The sequence below is a fragment of the Patiria miniata genome, unplaced genomic scaffold (assembly GCF_015706575.1).
Source record: "Patiria miniata isolate m_02_andy unplaced genomic scaffold, ASM1570657v1 HiC_scaffold_16, whole genome shotgun sequence".
NCBI lineage: Eukaryota > Metazoa > Echinodermata > Asteroidea > Valvatida > Asterinidae > Patiria > Patiria miniata.
The window spans coordinates 187193-207842 of NW_024037054.1; the positions used below are offsets into that span (position 1 = coordinate 187193).

Consider the following 20650-nt stretch of genomic DNA (forward strand, 5'->3'; position numbering starts at 1 on the left):
AGCTGAAAACCAAGGTAATTTACAACATTTTTGTGAAGAAACAGTGTATGGTTAGCAAAAGTGAAATTTACTGGAAAACTGTTTTTCAGCTTCCGCATGACTTTAACTGGAAACAAGTCTGGAGTTTTAAAATTAAAAAAGTGTCGATAAATAAATATAAAGCTTTTTGTTTTAAGGTACTGTACAACATACTTCCTACTAAATCGAATTTATCCAGGTGGAATCTAGACAACTCATGCAACTGCGACATTTGTAATGAGTATGACAATCTAAACCATTTTTTGTTTTCACGCAAACATCTGGTTCATTTTTGGAAACGTGTAAATCACACTATTTTATCTGTTAATTCTAACTTTAAGAAAGACATCAGTTTCAAAGAGATTGTGCTAGGAAATAGCACTAACGACAACAATTTCGATAATGTCAACCTTTTTATAATTATTGCCTCTTTTACTGTTTTCAAATGTAGGGTCATCAACACACATAATTCTAAGACAATTCTTAACCTCGTGTTTCTTTGGATGACATTTGTAAATGAACTTAAATTTACTGAATCCCTCTTACCAAATTTCAATGTATCTGTCTTCTGTGATTTAAGTTTGTAGAGTATTATTTCAATGTGTAACTAAGTGATGTTTTTGTTAATATTTATTGTTAGAGGAATGCGAATAATAAAAGGCCTGGAAAGGGCAAAAGAGAAAAAATATATTGCGCTAATTATAAAGCGTTTACAGGTTCCAGAGACACGACCATCACTCCCTCAGTCTGGCTTCCAGTCTCACAATTATAAAATTACAACACCGTCTGCAAAATGGTGCCCGACTAAATTCAGTGCAATTATATGGGAGTCCAGAGAGGCCACATAAAGCTTATACTCGATCGTAACCCCATCTAAAAAATGTGCAGCAGCAGGATTGCAGTCAAACCAGTGCATGCAGTGAGTTTGGCGGTTTTGAGACATCATCTTACATTGAAAAAAAATACTTTTTAATTTGCCGACGCGCATGGCTACGGCGACGCGCGCGCATACCAGAAACCGGAGACTTTTTTTGGCCTAGTATAAATTCTGTGAATTTGTAACAGTTCTCTTTGATTGATCATTTGATAAGTTTATTCGTTTTACTTGATATGTTATAGCCTTTTATCTTAGCTTAGTTTATTCCAGTAGCTAGCCTTTTCTTTATTTTCTCTATATCCAAGTGTTCAATCTTCTATATTCCTTTTTGTTTTAAGATTAATTTGATTATTCAGGATCTTGGTAATTTTCGTCCTGATTAACTTTTACTTTCTTATTTTGAGTCATTCATATTCCCTGAATTGTTTTAAGTGTTATTATGCAACAGGTGTAACCTTGTCATGCCTGAGGCATTGGTCTTGGTACAATGTCCTTGGGGTGTACTTCTGTGTAAAAAAAAAACACCTACGTAAGCACGCGTACTTGTGGTAGAGGGCATTGACCAGCACTGGTGACCATGACAACGATACGCACAGCCTATTGTTTAAAGAGACTTTCGCTTTGATTATTTGAAGATCCATTTACTTATTATTTTATGAAGTTAATATTTATGTTCACTTGACCACTGAACTGCATCAGAGACAGGTTGTTGGTAGCACCCTGCTCCTCTGTTTTACTGTCTCTGTCTCCTCATAGTTATTGAACCTGCCATTATGTTCATCCTCTGTCCTGCAACAGCACAGACAGCCTTTCGTAGGCCTATACTATACTGGACAGTTGTGAGATTTGGCGTAGCCACGTGCATTCGTCAACTGGCAGCTGGAGAAGGGGTATAGATATATCCTTTTGGACCCCTTTTCGTCAAGTCATCTTCATTCTCATTGTTTACAGCACAGTGAGAGTAAATGTCTTCAAGTTTCCTTCAGCATCAAGTCAACAAATCCCCCTACTCTATTATTTCCGTCAAGTCAAGCCAAGTCACTGAGTCAAGTTTCCAAGTCAAGTCAAGCCAAGTCTACACAACTTCTCATCAAGATAGACCCCTTAATTACCTTCCCTTAAATATTCATTGAATAATTGTATCATTTTGTTTATTATTTTAGAACCCTGGGTTTTCATTTTATAATATAGATATTCTCCATAGTGGGGATATTTATATAAGCATACAGCGTGTGAAAACTGTTCTCTATTTAGCCGGAAAAGAATAAATTCAACTGGTTTTAGCCAAATTATAAAAAAGCGTAACTAGTAAAAATTAATTGTGTCGGCGTGTGCACATTGACTAATCATGCCCGCTACAAATGAATAAAGCCAGAGACTTCTGGTTGGATCTCTCTATTTTTTTTTTTTTAATTAATATCCAAACTCCAGAATATACTTTTTCTTGAAGGGGGCCATCCTAGTATCGCTCAAATATGACACAGGTCTGTTCCCACAACCGTATTGGGATAATGTTCTTACTGCACGGAGTGCATAATAATTGTGCAATGTCCTCTGCCAGTAAATCAGGATATTCATAGAATTAAGATTAAACCAACTTGTGTTCATTACAAACACTGGAGTAACAACGGTGTTTTCTTTGTGTGTAATCTTGAAAGGGGAGACTTTCTTACCTTGGTTAAGTTTATGACTAAATGTAATGTTAAGAATAATTTTCTTGAATATGGAGGGTAATTAAGGCCATAAAAACTCTTTTGGTACTGCGTTGATAGGTACCAGTAGGGCACATATCTGCTTCCCTTTTAGCTTTCATTCTATTCAATTTTAGGCTACTCTTGGAGGACACAAAGGCTCCAATCAGGCGCGGATCCGGGGGGGGGTCAATCCCCCCCCTCCCAGCTCTGGCAAACTATTTCAAAAATTAAAAATTATGCGAACCCCCCCCCCCCCCCCCCCCCCGCTCCGACACCCAAAAAATTATACTGGTAATAATGTCCGCCTGTGCACAAAATACTGACATAGCCAGCTTGGTTAGGGGGTATTTATACACTATCCGCAATATTGTGTTAATAATCGTCAGATTTGAACAGCGCCCCCATTGAAAGTATGGTAGGAGTCCCCCCCCCCCTCTCCTATTGATTTCGGGGGCCAAGTGTCCGGAGAAAAACAAAACAAAACCTGTCTACATTTCAAACATGTTGAAACCCCCTCCCCCCTCTTTGCACAAATTCCTGGATCCGCCCCTGCCAATCGCATTTGCAACATCTGCTTAAAAAAGTAGTCTGTATTAATGTATTGCTAAAGTGGGATAATACTTTGTAATAATCAGCGGTACAAGCGACACTACATGGTGTCCCAATAAACAATGTGCATGAAGAAATCGCTGATTTTCTCAAAAGTTGGTCAGACTAGCTAATCAAATTGTATAGCATTTTCAAGCCTATGGTCTGGATTATAATTGGTGAAAAAAATCAAGAAAATGCAACGATGCAAACCGTACCAGAGATATCTTTAATTTGGTAAGGCTATGTATTTTTCAACCTGTACAACGTAACTTCCACACTTAGTATATATTTGCTTGTATACAGCGTGTCTCAATAAACATTGTGCATGAAGAAGTCGCTGATTTGCTCAAAAGGTGGTCATACTAGCAAATCAAATTTTATATTATTTTAAAGCCTATCTTGTTTATAATTGGTGAAAATATAAAGAAAATCCATCAATGCAAACCAGAGATATCGTTGATTTTGTAAGGCTACATTATTTTCCTCCTGCACAATTAGAATCTTGTATTTAAGCATGTTAACACAGAACGTCAAAAGGGTAAGCAACGTTGACGCTCGAGTAATTTGAATGTATAAATTGCTCCGTTTCATCTTAAGTGGGGTCTGGGAACCAGACTGCAAAAACATGATTGGTTTTCTTGGTTTTTCCAGCATATACAAGCCCAAAACGTGAAAAAGTCAGTTTAACAACAATATTTGCCATTAACATACTAATCCTTCAAATCCATTTATTTCTGAGAATTGCAGCGTTTAAAATGTGATTAAAAGTCCAACCGATGTTTACATGAAGAAGCTTGGCTCGAGCGGGCCACCTTACATTTCAGCACATGTTCCAAAAGTTTGATCACACACTGCTTATAAATGATTTTCTCAAAATAATTCTTGTCTCAAGAAAGTTGAATTTTCGTGTTTCACTCCATGGAAATGGACAGGTCGGTGAGGACATTACTTGCGCTAATGGACAGCGCCATCTATTGACAAAAAAACAGTTCATGTTTGCAGTATATTGTTTGACAGGTGTATCTACACATATGTACATGTATAAGGGCCAACCACGCTCAGCAAACAGCCGTTCACGTGCACAACCGCGGGTCGATTTTTACGACTGCTATTCATGGTTTTACGACCCTAAATCCTTCCATTCTGGAATAGAAATGGTTAACAGGCCTGGTCTATGCATTAAGGCAGCTATTAATGCGCAACGTTAGGGAAGCAGCGATTACACTGATCATACCGAAGTTATCCTCCTGATTGTCGAGTTTGTGTGAAAAGTGCACACCAAATATTCATCGTTCTTGTTGTTGTTTTGAGTGGGTGGGGATCACCATCACTCAGTTGCCCGTGTGTGCTGATTTTGAGCACGCACTTCCCCTGATCCACATTTTGGGCCAATCTACCACAAGCCGGCAGCGTCGGTTTAGATCCCGGTCTACACTCACGTCATCTAGTTGCTGTACCTATCGTACGGAGATGTTTCGACGCCAGAAAGCTCCGCCTGTATGGGTTTGGTTAACAGTGGTGACATGGCTTGCCTACTTGGTAAGTTCTGTTTGCGCTATGCACACTTCAAATTAGCTTCCTATCCTTGTTCGAGATTTGATTTTGAGAGTGCAACAAAATGTGTTCAGTGCTAGGCATGCTGTTAGTTTTGAATACATTGTATATATGAAATACACTTGAGATATTAATTTATTCATCTGGTGAAGAAAAATTATTTTACTTATTTTAGATGGTTGTATTAACTAGTGCCATTATGATTAACGACAACACACCTGGACCCCATTTGAAATTAAAAAAAGAACAAATATGTTTTTATCGGAACATCCTTACTACACCACGGACCATACACAGAACCGGACCTAAACAATTTTTATAGTGTCCATGTACCATGTATATTTGAATTGTGATTTGATAACGTCCGGACCAGGGTACGGGTGTTGTGTTTACTGTTGCATAACTACAATAGTTTAACCATGGAGGAATAAGAATTCTTATTCCTCCATGGTTTAACTCATCAAGCAATCATCAAGCAATCCTTATCAAGCTCATCAAGCAATCCTTATCATCCGACACCCCCCCCCCCCCCCCCCCACACACACACACACAAACACCCACACATACACTCCTCTTTCTAAATGGCCGATTTGCTTTCCAAGTACCATGGTACACGTTCATGGAAATGAAATCCAGGGCATGCGGTACCCCAACAAGTGTGCATACTTTTTCTCAATACAGTATCCACTGAGCTGAAACTTTCACAAGTTTGTGCACCCGCCTTGAAATGATTCTATCGGACAATTTTGTATGATTTTTACCTGATTTATTGTTAATTTAAACAAACATGGAAATTGGAAGAATGTTTGCCCAAACGTGCTACAGATGGTTGGTATTACCACCGTTCGGCACAATGGGCAGCCGAGATTGCTCGACGCTGCGACTTAGTCTGGTTCCCTGACTTCAAGATCCCCGACGGTACATTATAATCGTTAGCCATATAGCCGTGTACGTGCATTATAATATTATACTCGAGGCCGTAAACAGCTTTTGGGCATATACTGGGCATCAAATTTTGTCAGTGTAAACTTCGATTTAAATGAAGTTCAAACTTGTCAAGGACTGATTTACCAAACACGCAGTCATTTCTTTGGAAAATACAACAATGTCACACGTAGTCAATTATAAAACCGAGCCCTCGCGAACAAATGCGATCGTTGACAGCGAAAGATGCAAGTTTGGAAATTTCTAACATTTTCGGAAGCGAGACTAGACTCTACCCTTTTTGGTGACGAAAATATGCGCCTACTGCACATAGAAGAGTTAAAATCATTAATACAGTTGACATAGTTGCACCTACAATTGTTTCGTTTTAATCGTATGCTCATTCTTTTCGATTAGGTTGGATTGTTTTCAATAAGCATTTTCTGACTGCACTTTGGTAGCTTTCCCCTGATACCACTTGACATCGGTTTGAACTAAATCAACATGCAAAGAAGTGGATAATGTACTCAGTCGGCATGATCAAATACGCAGGACGGCAAATGTTATCCAAAGACCCTGAGGCGCATTCGGCGGCATCAATAATTGCATTACTAGCCTATAGAGAAACAAACGGAGATATTATCCTCATAGCGCACGCAGCCCTCACACACAATGGACGGAGAAATACTTGCATCCTACGTGGATACGATAGCAGTCAGCGCATACCAAATCAATAGAAAGTTTTATAAACATTCTTTTGTCGGAAAATTTTCTGTGTGCTTTTCATTTATTTCCTAAAAGGATCAGTTCATAGGTCCATGCAATAACAATGTCTGCGATTGGGATGACAAATTCCAGCAACTCCTGCTTACTTTGCGTTGTACTTGCTATATCTTGACCAAGAAAATCGGTATTAAAATGTAATTGAACTATGCATGTAATTACAAATCATTTGGTGCATCTTATCCGTGTCTTAAGCATATTATAAAATGGCTTTTAATCTGACAGCACTACTTTCTCAAAGTTTGTTTTTATAATGTCTGATGGTAATGATAGTCGTACCATTCTTTCACTTATTTTATTCCAATTCTACGTGCTTATTAGTGACGAAGGCGTTCATTTCTTGATGTCAGCTCAGATTATGTCTCGAAAAGTTCCTTCGGCCCCGAGGTCTTCAGTTTATGTCGCTTCAGAGGATTAACCTGGACTGAGAGTACAACATACATGTATAATGGTTTTTCTCAACTGGCCCGAAAGTTTGTGAATACAGCAAATGGTGATCATTTTGATTGGATATATCCTTAAGGGGTTCCAAATTGCTGCTATACATGACCCACGGCGGATCCGGGGGGGGGGGGCAAAGGGGGTCATGCCCCCTTCGTAAACGAATCCATTTTTTTTTTATATAAGTGACGTCGCAAAAAATGGCAGCCAATGCGTACACCACCATCTTTTCCTAAAAATGAAAATTGGTTAAAGTGGTCAGTAATTGCCTCAGATCACACCACAGAGCATCTAGAATCCAACAAATTTCCGGGGCCCCTAACCTAAGCAGGCCGCGCCCCGAACCCGAAGCCGTTAATTTTGGGACCCACTTTTTGGGGGACGGCAAATTTTTTTTTTGGGCCTCCAAAAAATTGTGTTCTGGATCCACCCTTGTGCTAAAAAGGTTTTTGTTTTTAATGGAATAAAAGCATATTGATCGTTTTAATTATATTTTTCCAGGAAATTGTAGTTTTAAGTCAATGGATGTGATAAAATAACATGTCACAGGTTCCTTAATATTAAGATGTAAATACATCTTAATACATCTTAATACGTCTTAATACGTCTTAATACGTCTTAATCGTATGGCATTTAGGTATAACTTTGATCACAAGTTTGTAGAAATGAAACAAGGCTAATCATAAATGACGATTCAGTTCTTCTTGATGTTGTTTTTGTTTTTCACTCGTTGTGGAGTCAATTTGTGGTTTACTATCCGTGTTTGTCCTTCAGGAGCAAATAATAAGCGATCAAGCGAGCGGCGTGTACACGGGACACCATGCCGGGACAAAAGTGAAACTGTAGCCATTGCTAACTGGAGCTGTGTGCATGGAATGCGTTTTGCAACGAGTTCCTACCAGCAGCTGTCAGTGCTAATTTGACCGCAAGCAGGCAGATGAACTTGCACTTATGCTAGCTCGTTTGATATTGAACTTTGTGGCTTTTCATCAGGCAGGCCCGACGGCTTTTCAATTACTCCAACATGACTCTGTGTCGACCTTCTCAATTTGTTGTTTAGCAGAGTGGGCATTATAGTCTGGGTTAGGCTTGATACAAAAAGAAAATACAAAATGTATATGTGTGTAACTTAAATTTATCACGCAGGTGGAATATGGGTTCGTACATTTTGCTACCTTTATACGATCGAGACAACACGATCTTATTCCTTCGGCTGTAGTATTCATTGGTCGCACAATTAGATCTGCTGTGTGCAGTAACGACTTATACATGGGTATAAACAAAATACAAATATAAAATAGAGGGCAGTTTATGTAAAAAGAGTTGCGGACTTTTTTTGCGGGATCCACTCGAGTTCAAACGATTCTGCTTCCACTTAGATTTGCCTTCATTTTAGTTTGCCACGATAGAACTGTAACGGAAACAGAATATTGGGATGGAAATACCAGACGAAATGGCGAAGTACGAAATGGGCATTGAATGAAATCTTGGATGAGAAAGTTTATGAAAAATGGTGGCCGGACTGTTCAAGCCTTAGTTTGCACGGACCGGGAAATGACACTGTGGGTGCTTAATACCTTCAAAGACCTTGATAAGAAAAATGGATTGTTATACGTGAATTTGTTAGAAGTGAAATAATGGTGATTACTAAAGTCGAACACTGCACAACAGTTGGATATTTCTTTCTGTATTATCCACGTGTCGCGCACGATTATTGTAAAATCGTTACATCGCGTGAACTGCCAAGTTAGCCACTTGACTTGGTTAGTATTGTACAGTAAGAATTGATCGGTATCTCAGCGGGAACTCAGTAGTTGTTGTTTGTATTTTATTTTTCTCATTTAAAAAGAACAACGATGTTACCAATAATCGTATACAATTATGTACATTATAGCGATAAGGTTGTTTGAGGCCTCATTTAGTATTTGTCTTTTCGGCATATATCGTAGAGAAACAACATGCCCATAATGCGGTGTGTAGGCCTATGTGATAACGTAAGAAGTATATAAACGGTTATTGTCATTTTGTCACTAGCACATTTGATGAGGTATTGCGTGCCACTGTGAAACCCTTGAGGTATTTGGAGCAGATGTGATGAGATTTCAGCGGATAATCTGACCAACTGCAACACCTGCCTTCTGTCGGCCAGGCTTTGTGCATAGGCACAATACCTCCATCGTGCAATATTTTTTGGTTGGAAGCTGCATTGAAAAACTTGAGGTCATCGTATGCAGTAGGTTGTGTAAAATTATGTCAATATAACTTTATATATTAAGAGTTATTAAAACTTGGGACCAGACGGTTTAGGGTAAAAAAAATCATTCTATTTTTAGCAAGACTTAACTTTCAGAGAATCAGTCCAGTGGAAACTCAGATTGAAAACGCGATGTATTCGTCTTGTCGCTGGTTTCAGTCGAGTGAACTGTCACTGGAAAAGAGCTCATTGTAACTCTTTGGAAATAAAAGAGTAGGTTAAGAAGGCGAGAGTATGCATGGTCATCACCGCTCAGTGCGCTAACATGTTGATTTAAATGGCGTTTCTGGCAGGTTGCAAATGTAGCACTCCGTATTCTCTTTTAAAGTTTTAAAATATGGTTTGATTTTGTATCATAATTCATGTGTCTATCATGTACTGCGTGTTCACTCAAGTGTAAGTAAACTTCTTAATAATCATTATAAAGGCGCCACATGTGATATGCAGTCAGTATAGCGTGCACTTCAACTGACGAGTGGCAAGTCACACCACATCAGCTGGGGCCATCATTAGTACCACGGCAGACTCATTATTGAAATTCTGCTGTGAAATCTGGAAAGTGTAAATGGGATAACATTATACTGCTGGGGAAAAAACGTAAGTGAGATCATGGAGCTATTGGTGAGATCAAAAGCAGAAAAATGCACTAGGCCTATAACTTTACATGTGGGCATCCCTTCCATGCAGCACGGAGTCTTAGCTATGCAGTAATTAAATACATGTATTCCTATATTCCGTACTGGAAGGGACACTCCTGCAGTAAACTGGATAGGCGTCTCCATTCTGTGGCTGTCATTTCCTTCCCTCTTGCCTCAACTCTCCCCCTAAAATCTCTTCCCAATCTTCTCGCAGCTTTTCTCTGTCTGTTCTCCATTTAAGCGCGATTTATGACATCCTTATCATCGTTCTTCACTGACCCACTCTCTCTGTCTCTCCGCCAATTTCATTTGCCGCGCCTGCTCACTCCGATGAAAAATGAATGAGTTAAATAGATAGCGGCGACTTCAAAGTAGACTAGCCCGCGTTTTCGGTCATAGCCGTAATGAAATCCTCGCTGCGGCTTCCCATAAAAGATGAAAGATGGCGGGTATTTTTTAATCACCCATTGATGAGGCGGTCTTTTCACAGCGGTCGTTCTCCCTGGAAAATTCACGAGGATAAGGCTTCGGTGCCGATGTGAATTTTATCTGCAGTTGATATTTTATGATCAAGGTAATGCGAGACATTAAAGGCAGTGAGTCATACTAGACCATGCATATTCCATGGAAATAACCGTCCTTATTGTAACCGTGAACTGAATTTTAAGGCCTTTCTCGTGCGGCACATTGTAGCGAGTCAGCAGTAAATGCTATAGGATTCTATAAAGCTATATAGCTTTCTGTTGGGATGATGCAACGAGACACGTGAGATTCTGTGTCAGAGAAGGGTCATTTTCTGCATCCAGGAAGTAGCATGGCACTTTTCAACGTTGTTTTCTCTTCGAATGCTATCGGCGTGACTAGATTAATATAACTGCCTTTAAAGGTAAATTTTCGTCCGCAGATCGCCAAAATATTATGTTTACTACAAATGTTTATTAAAAGGTCTTGGACACCGTCCACATAATGCCTTACATTTACGGAGAACATGTTGAAAAACCTGTCGCGACAGCGATTTCACCTTATTTAAGTATTTTAAAGTTAAGTGAAGAAAGTCAACATTTTTGGAGCCATTGATTGTGTCAACATAAGAATTTCCTACTTTCAGTGATCTATCCAACTATTATAATCTCGTGGTAAACGCGTTTCAGCCTTAGATCTAGAAGGGCGCATTCTATTGAAAGTGTTCCTCTGCTGTTAGCCCGCATGTCATTCTGCCAAACAAACCCATAATATGCATTACGTCACGGTGATCAAAGAAAATAAACACTTCATTTTACCTTTTCTGTCTGAACTTAAGAGATGTTAAATACACCTTCATTATGAAAGAGAGGCTTCAGTAGTAAACGTATGCCACTCGAATAGATCTTTGCTAAAGTTTGGCAGCCAATCAGTCTAGCTTCTGGGTCGTCCGATACTGCAATTCCATGTAAAATGAAAATACCGTATAAAATCACCACACTGACACATGACATCGCGCTTTTGATAAAAACATAGCAGCTTAATTATCGCTGGATTTATTATTTTTCTATGTTATTGACCTATTAGGCCTATACTGAACAATCACATGTGTATGAGAATCTCTCCGGTTGTTGAGGATAATTTTAATTTTGCTGTTAAAGCCCTGTTACTTTTATGTATACATGACACCATGTCATGTACAGCGAAAAACTGTATTTATGTAGTTCATATAAAGACAACTTTGTCATATTTTGCTATATTTTTAACGCTGATGTACTGTATTCCCACTCCCATGCAGGTGCACTTGACATGATTAGGCCTAAATCTGGACCGATAATATTGCCTTCACTGTGATTTTACGAGTTTATAAAAAACACAAAAGAGCGTGTCGCCATTGAAAGACAGTATATGGCAGGGTACCTAGTCTGTCCTGGTGTGTAGAGAAAACCACGTAGTTATAAATTTGAAGGACTTGTTTGCTTGGGCTAACAGCATTGACAGATCATAAACTAATCGCGTTGTGACAGACAACCTAATCCGCTGATGGAGAACCTGGGCCCTGTCGTTCGAGACGTAAATTATTTAAATTCGATGAATGCCAAATCGTAACCTTCACCTATACATCTGACGATGTTGACGATTTGTATACCACGAATCGTGAACTATGACAGACTGTAGACCCTAATAGGGTTTCTGTTCAATTTGATAAGAAATGCAGACAATTTACTGACAGTATTTATATCATAATGACCATATAGGTTTCCTTTAGCTTTACTTCTTTTTTGACTTAAAACTTGCATTACAATTCCAGTTTCACGTCGTATCATGCATCTGAAATGAAACAAATATGTTGATTTGTTTCCTTTAAGTCTGGAGTCAGCAATGCAATCCGTATAATAATAATAATAATAATAATAATAATAATACAGTATTTATAACGCGCGCTATCTCTGGAATCCATTCAAAGGCGCCGGTCTATAGATGTAAAGAAAAAAAAACCTCAATTATTTGGTATAGGCCTACATGAATAAATAGCACGAAGTACTGTTTCCTGCCGGTATTTGGCCAGTCCGTGTATAAACCAGTGAACAGGGTACAGTTTACTCGGTTTTTGTGATGCAGTCAATCGTCCGTGAACCGTCGGTCAATAGGGATTACCTTGTTTTCTACTTGTGTTGAAGGGTCTATTGTCGCAGTTATATCAAAGCACGGGTACCGGTACCAGAGAATACAAAAAGCTTCACACAAAAAAGTTATCGAGTCAGCCAAAAGGTCTTCGGTGCGGAAGACTTAACACGAGACATGGACGATCTAGTCAAATACAGTTGCCCTTTTGTGAAGCTGCGCATGTTAGCAAAAGCCTATATATCTTTACCGCTGAACGGTCTGTGCATTTTAGTTGACTTTAGATGTAGAATTATACAAACACGAAATATGCCTTAGTCGAAATATATATCCTGCGGAAAAAAAGCTTCCGCATTAAGGCCCCTAACAAGCACAACTCGCGGGCATGAAGCCGGTGGAGTCACGGACCATTTACCTTGCTGTGAAGACGTTACATCGTAAACTCCCCGGAAAGAACTTAATTGCCAGCAGAAATCAAGAGATTTCGTCCAGTTTATGTCCAAACTTTCCAGTGCCATGTTTGAAAGGAACGATTCTTGCCTTGAGTATACACATTGCTAAATGCCACCATCAACATTATTGTCCATCCACTTTTATGCTGTAAAGAAAATCGGGGATGGAGATCGACATAATTTACAAAACTGTTCAAGATTGTTTCGTTGTCAGATCTACAAGTTGAGCCGCGGTTTAATTCTGTGACATACCATCGTCCATGAAAATATGATGCAGTGAATTCGTTGTGTCATATAGTAACATTGACATTTAAACTATGACCAGCTTTACCCCCTTCTCTCAGACAAAAAAAAATTCTATTTTATACTCCGTTGGTGTGAATTTCCGGAAATGTTTCTTGTTCTATTTCGAACATGAGCGACGCGGGAGGGGGAGGGAGCAAGGGGAAGGGACGCTTTCCCCTGGAAAAGTATTTAAAAATATGTACATGTATATGTATATATTAAGAAAACCAAAAAAAAGGGGAAAAAGAAAGAATAAAAGGAAAAAGAGGTGTGAAGCCATATTTGCTATTAATTTAACACACATTTAACAAAATGGGCGTCTGCAGGGGTGTCAACGGGGGTGGGATGAGTAAATGTCCGCCGCCCACCCTCGAAAAAATGATAAATTGAGAATATGCTATCGAAAATACAAGGATTTTTGGGGGGAAATGTGCTTTGCCCCCCCCCCCCCCGGAAAAAATCCCGTCGACGCCCATTAAAATGAAGAATCAACGACTTGCGATGTAAGTGTACTAAGCATGTTTGTATATTGGACCTCTGCCTTTACAGTCAAATTACTATAGAGGATCGCCAAGGTTTTAAAAGAAAACCGGTCACTTTAACCACGAAGCCTGAATAGCCACTATGCCATAATGCCGCCACAAGCAAAGCTCATAAACGTACACCCGCATGTGTTACTATAAAGTTACAATCGGTGATCGTAAGCCACAAATAAAGCATAAATCCCCCGGCTCTATTTATTCTCAATAAAAAGGAAACAATAAACAAAAGAATGATAGGGACGTTTGCCATTAACGGCGGTTGGGTTAGGTTGCAGCTGCATGCAATGACCACGGTCGTCTCCCAGTCCCATTCTAGCCTCCATGCACCAACAGTTGCTATTGAATTAAAATATCTTAGCACCAAATCAAACCCTCTGATTCCAAGTTTGCCTTCCTTTCGGAAGCTTATAGCGGTCATAAGTTGCTGAGGAAGCCATTTTGTAACCCTGGCGAGTTATTCTTTCGCGGGTTTTTTTCATCGGGTGTACTTGCGCTCAACCTGACGATGCATGTTCAATTTCGGAGCAGAAATTAAAATTACAATAAAACATTTCAATCTGCACAAGAAATTGAAATTAAATTTTTACCATTCAAACGTCGTGTATGGGAGACGCGTTTTAAGATCACGCACAGACGCAAGCTGCCCAAGCAAGTAACCGCACTTTCAGTAACAATGTGCAGTGGAGAGCTAGACAAAAAAAATTTAATAGGAAAAAAGTTTTGCGCAAAGTATAGGACCTTTTATATATTTGGTGATTTATCCTGGGCTGTAACACGTTTAAAAAGTGGAGTGTATCCTTGAGACATAAAAAATAGTTTCGTTTTAATAGCAACTTGAATTGAGTGTAACTGCTGGTCATTCAAATGTCTGTGTACAAGGTCGCATTACCGCGTCGAGGTAGACAAGTACGATGTTTGAAACAGACCATTAACTTGCAACTATTAACGTTTCCATTGCTTGGTTGGCTAATATTCTGAATTCTAGCTCAAGGAGCTAAATGCAGTCATTGTATCAAAAGAATGAATACAGTTGCTTCGGATAGCCATCAACATTGCATACAGTCTTCATCTCCCATAATCCATCCATACAGTGCATAGTTGGCGCTGGTTCTGCTGTGTGATTTACGATGTTTGCATTCTTGGCACGCTGTCATAATCTTGAAGTATATGGGCCCGGCCTAGCTCTGCTCGTAAACCCCAACGACGGCTCCCCCAAACACCCGTAAATGCACGGGACAGCATGGGGACAGCGAACTCCCTTTTATGATCAACGACAATAAAATTGTTATTGCAGGAAATCACAGTTATGTAATCATTTTCATCTGTGAGTCGGCGTTTGCATGTCTTTTCGTCCATGAAAGTTAAGCCTGTAAAGTACAAAAAGGCAGTATGCAGTTCGTTTTATATATGGTGAAATTTGTTGATTCGCTGATGTATCTGTACATACGTAGCCTATTTTCCATATCAGAACAAAAGAGACTTAATGTTGACAAAACACACTTTCACACCGTCATGATTTTGGTTGCTAGGCTATTACTTGAGAAATGCATTAGTCGAAGCCTCTAGTGCAGCCTGAACCCAACCATGTAAGCGAATCTTCGAGTTGACCGTCAACATGCCCGGAGCCGTACAGCATCATATCATATTCAACATCATATTCACGGAGCAAGTAAACTACATCGTTGTGACATGCCGATGTAATTACAGGGTTTTTGCGTAGGTTTTTTCCCCAAACGTTTCCCTTTCAAATCTTCAAATTCGTCCAGCAAAATTTAGTGCAATTCCAATGTTTAATTAGTTTTTCAAACAATTTCATTCAATTTTAGTTTAAGCAAATTAAAACCATGGGCACACATGTTCGTCCCCAGGAGTATTTGATTGCGTCACGTCTATACGCCGAACAATGTTATTCAAAAAAACATATTCGTCTTATGTCAGACAATTTAATTGCGATTTTGTTCAATATCGTCATACTTCACTGTGACATCTACATTAGAAGGCGTAATACGCCGCTGATAAGAATAATTTCCCACTTTTTATTTCCTTGATTCTTCTTAGTTTTGTGTTGTTTCTTTTGATTTTATCTTTTTGGAAATACGTTAGGCTCAGTTTTCGGGAACTAAGGGTCGTCCCGCGTAGAATTTGACATTTCCTTCTTTCATTTTAACACTTGTTTTATTCGTTTCAAAATTTTAAAAGTAATATATGTTTTGTTGTTATTGCACTTGTCTTTTGGTAACTGCTCGCTGAGTCTGGTAACTGCTCTCTGAGTCAAGCCCATCTAGGATTTGGTCTGATAACATCATGCGAACGAATGTGCCGAATTGTGCTCGAGGACACAAGGAATATGCTTCAGCACTCACCAGACCAATTTACTTAACACGTGTTTTAAATTGATTGACGAATTTGATCTCTGAATGCTGTCATTGGCCTATGGACCTTTTTACTAATAAATTAGTAGTGGCTGAATCACGGGCTTATTCAGCTAAATGACGGGCTGATTCCGGGCTAATTAAGCTTAATTCAGCTGAATCACGGGCTTATTCAGCTAAACGGGCTGATGTACGCTGATATCCGCTGCCACGTGGTACGGTGGCCTGATGAACGGGAGAATATTGTAAAGGGCTTTGAGATTGTTGACACGATTAAAAGCGCTATATCAGCATTACAGTTTATTTTTTATTTACTTATCACGTTGACACAAAGACGCCCTGATGTGCATTATTGTGTGTGTTCAGTCACGGACCATGGTCCGTGGTTCAGTACAACAACTGAAGCCTCAGTGAAGGGGATGATTGGCCAATTGTAAATGAGGGGTGTATTCCCATCTTTCTGGACATTCACATAAGCCGATGCAAGTGGAAATAATGGCAAATAAATTAATATATCGTAAAAAGACATCACCCAAATGCTCGTTAAAAATATTCATTTGATTCAATATTATACAGGTTGACTGCACACCACTGACGTCGTCAGAATGTCCCAGCAAAGAAACTACTTCTACCGGCGACTGTTGCCTGCAGTGTCCCGCTGGATGGGGCGTCCAGTCGCGCTGTTCAGCAGTCAACAACACCATCTGTACGCAGTGTTACAATGACATCACATTTTCATCCGAGCCCAGTCACACTGCTGGCTGCATGCCGTGTAGAAGATGTGCCAGGAATGAATTCGTCATAAGATCCTGCAATATCACACATGATACCTTGTGCGAGTGTAGGAGGAACTACTTTCATACGGCGGATGGATCTTGTAGTCAGTGTAACACGTGCCCTCCTGGATTTGGTACAACTGTGGCATGCAATACGTACCAAAACTCGGAATGCGATTTCTGTTCAAATGGGACTTATTCTGACGTGACGAGCGCCACCAATGATTGTGTACCTTGCAGTATGTGCCCTGAAGGCACTGTTGTGCTGAATACGTGCACAAGATTTTCAGACACTGTTTGCTCAGGTACATGTCATTTAAGTTGAAGTGATTCATTAATGTAATAAAACGGTGCTTTTATTTTGGGAGAAAAATATGTCCACATTTCTTAAAACTGCTATGGTGAACTCCTTACCTTGAAACGATCTCAGAAACCAAACACAGTCGATATAAATTATAAAGTAGACCTTATATTCTGCCTTTTCTCATCTTGAACGGCAGCCAACGTCGCTAAGGAATGTTTTATGCACAGAGACATGACGGAGTCAAACAGCATTGCAGGATTAATATTACGTCAACATTTGGTATAGACAAATTGTATAGGCTAGAAGTCCATCTTTGATTTCCTTGTAAACAGATGCTATCTATACGTAAATTGTTTTTTTTTAACAAAGATACGAGGCAGTTTGCGAAAGAGTGGATGATATTAAGTGCATTGACATAAAAGAATCGTTTTCATCTACAGTGGAAGATTGTTTAAAACCTCTTTGTTTTATTGATACCACAGATAAAGCGTTATCAACAACCGTTGCATACCATCCAGCCAGTCAAACCCCAGATACGGTTTCACGTGCTATCGACGGTAGATCTCCTAGCATCGTACCCATCTACTGCGCTATCCTGGCTTTCGTTGTTATTGGTCTTCTCGGATATGTCGTCTTTAAGAGATGGTCTTTTAGAAGAGTAAAGCTGCGATCTCATTCGAAGCAAACAAGGTAATTTAGTTGTGTATGGAGCTCATATCACATGCATGTGGCATGGACATGCAGATCTGGTTCAGTGTTTGCATCTGGGTTGCTCCAGATTGCATTTATCTCAATTTCAATTTCAGAAACATTTATTTCCTTCAAAAGCAGAGAAAATCATTATATTATATATAAAGTAGAATAACTGAAGACGTGATCTTGAGGAGCCGGAGCTTGCAAGGACATGCCATTAAATAAATCACAATACATTGAAACATGTTAAATACATTGGAAAACAATGAAGATTTCAAAGAAAAAGAAAAATGCTTATTTGACATTGTTCATGTCAGAAAGAGTGAGAGTGTTTAGTTTAGCGAAGAGAGGTGCAGTGTGGTCACGAGGATAAGAAAAAATATATGAAGATACTCGTGGATAGTTTCTCATAATATGCTTCCCTCAGAGGATGAGGAAAAAAAGTATGGTATCGCATAATGCTTCATCGGGGGGAGAGCAAACGTATGATGATACTCGCTCATGGATGACATCGCATAGTATGCCATTAGCCCTTTGAGATTTATTTACACTCACGATAGGAGGGCGCTAGTTGAAGTGGGTAAACTCTATCTAAATATCTCTAAAAAGCAGTTAGCATCAGATCTTCTTTTAAATTTGTTTGCCTTACCCCCTTCCCATGCAGAATTTCTGGTTTCTTCATTATATGGGCAAATAGACCAATCCAAATAATATATTTCAATTAACTCGTGTGTTTTATGTGGACATGTGCAGGTCTCCCCCAGGGTCTCCGTCAAAAGTCGACATCGAGAAGGCCTGTTCTGGGAAAAATTCTAGTAAAAAAACGACAGCGGATTTTTCGAGTTTAGCATCCGTGAACACTCGGCCGAGCGACCAAACACCTCTAATGGCCGGTAAGTAACTTCTATTTTATCGGTATAATATAGAGTTGCTCAACAAATACAATCATGTTTCGAACCGTATACCGCTTTTTAAAAAATAGCAAATAAGAGTATAGCCTACATGTCTGTGGGCGCAACAAACAAAATGTTTGGAATTTGGTTACGAAACCTGGAATACAAATATATAGCAATATTTCGTTAATTTGTCTATTTTCACGACCCTGATCACTTTTATGTGCTCGAAGAGTCATCCAAATAAACACATAATATTCAGAAATGCATTATTTTTTAAGGAAACAATCGATTTGATCTCAATAAACAGTCAAAAATTAAAGATGAACTTGATAAGTAATTTTGTCTTAATGGAATATACTGATGAAGGATACGAAGTTAAGTGATTAGCGAAAAATGCTTTCATTTATTGAGAACGCATTACTAGAATGAGAAGGCATTTATTGGCCCTGGAGAAATGTCAGTATAGAACAGGTAACTGCATTATGCGTTTCTTTTGCACACTGAACAGTTCCTAGCACAACTTTGTATCGAGATCTACCGACAGCAACACGTTCGGAAGTGGAGTCTTTGCTGGGTATCTCCAGGCTGGATAGGCGGGATTGGAGGGGGCTCGCCCACGAGCTGGGATTCACTGACAAAGACATCGTACATTTTATCAAAAGTTCTCATGAGGATTTGCCCGTTCATCGGATCTTGACTGTATGGTCTGACGGAGAGGGCGCTGTTGTCAGCGTTTTGGTAGCTGCTTTACAAAGACTGAACAGGCAGGACGTGCTTAAGAAGTTACCAGTAATTGCATGATCTAAACAAATTAAAACATCCAGTTTACAAACGATGTTGTATTGTAATTGTAGTATAATGTAAAGTTTGTACAATGTACAGTTAATGCCATGTATCCGTTACCGGTAGTTAAACTGTATAGACTCTCGAATTTGTTAAAGAGCTCTTGATCACTGCACATCTGCAGGATGCTAAATTTTGACACAGCATTGTGATAGTGATATATTGCGGCAGAAAAGGTGTATTGAATCAATGAGCTATTATTCTCGTATATTAAAATATGAGGCGTCAGCTCGCCCCCTTCGCATGCCTAGTCGCCCGCTTTGCGGGAGACTCGCCGCGGAGCGGGCGATTACCCGTTTCGAGGCTGATCAACTCGTGAACCCATGTCATAGGCCTACCCCGCCCCCGGTTACTTCCTAGCTCCGCGCTTCGTGACCACCATTATGGCTCGCTTTCGACGGCTCGAATCCAGCGGCGTAGTATGAGTTACCTTGACTAGCTGAAGAACAAAAAAGTCCTTTTTTCCGCGATTTTGTGCGTATTTACCACCTAAACCCTTTCTTTTCGAGGGTGGCTGTTTATTTTAACGTCCGTGGAAAGCGAATAGCGGTAGTCATTGTCTAACATTAACCATGATATAGGTTTTGAACAGTGCCCCTCGTTCGTTTATTGCTACAGATTGCGCATTTGCATCATCCCAAGACGAAAGTGCTGGAATCGCGAGTGAAGTAATCGAACGCGCTGATATAGACGTACCCTTGAAGTAAGAGTTTTAAAGTTCAACCTCTGCAAAGCTCCATTCTATGTGCGTAAGAATAATGGGGGTATAGTTGCGCTTTTCTGCATTGTTTAGTTTTGATTCAGACTACACCTTCTTTGAATGGCCCACCCATAATCGACGTGTACCTGGTCATCCTTTACGTCTGAGGACTAGGAACAATGGGTTACCTGCAGTAACAATAAACCCGAGGACCTGAGCCCAAGTCCTCAGGCTTTCATGTAGTTATGGGACATGTCGAGAAAAGGTCCAAACAATAGGAATAAAAGAATGGAATAGTAATGGTCCTCAGTAGTATAGTAAGTTTGTAACACCTGACTGCGTGTGGGTGGGTGGGTGTGTGTGTGTGTGAGCTTGTCTTACATACGCAGTGTGGACTTCCGAACAAAAGACGTCCACATAATGTAGG

The 20650-nt window shown here is 39.6% G+C and overlaps 1 protein-coding gene across 1 annotated transcript; it reads left to right on the plus strand.

Annotated features, from left to right (window-relative positions):
• The first annotated feature begins 4257 nt into the window (after nucleotides 1-4257).
• Nucleotides 4258-19516, plus strand: LOC119722603 (tumor necrosis factor receptor superfamily member 16-like). Its single transcript, XM_038192789.1, has 5 exons — nucleotides 4258-4719; nucleotides 16588-17092; nucleotides 17574-17781; nucleotides 18538-18677; nucleotides 19189-19516. Exons 1-5 carry the CDS (start codon nucleotides 4651-4653, stop codon nucleotides 19479-19481), a joined length of 1215 nt encoding a protein of 404 aa, XP_038048717.1. The 5' UTR covers nucleotides 4258-4650; the 3' UTR covers nucleotides 19482-19516.
• Nucleotides 19517-20650: the final 1134 nt, after the last annotated feature.

What these genes read in the sequence shown, in the direction of transcription:
- LOC119722603 (XM_038192789.1), top strand. Translation starts at nt 4,651, where the DNA reads ATGTTTCGACGCCAGAAAGCTCCGCCTGTATGGGTTTGGTTAACAGTG. An exon ending in TTCAGACACTGTTTGCTCAG is followed by an intron (nt 17,093 to 17,573) that starts GTACATGTCATT and finishes TTGATACCACAG; the next exon opens with ATAAAGCGTTATCAACAACC. An exon ending in TCTCATTCGAAGCAAACAAG is followed by an intron (nt 17,782 to 18,537) that starts GTAATTTAGTTG and finishes GGACATGTGCAG; the next exon opens with GTCTCCCCCAGGGTCTCCGT.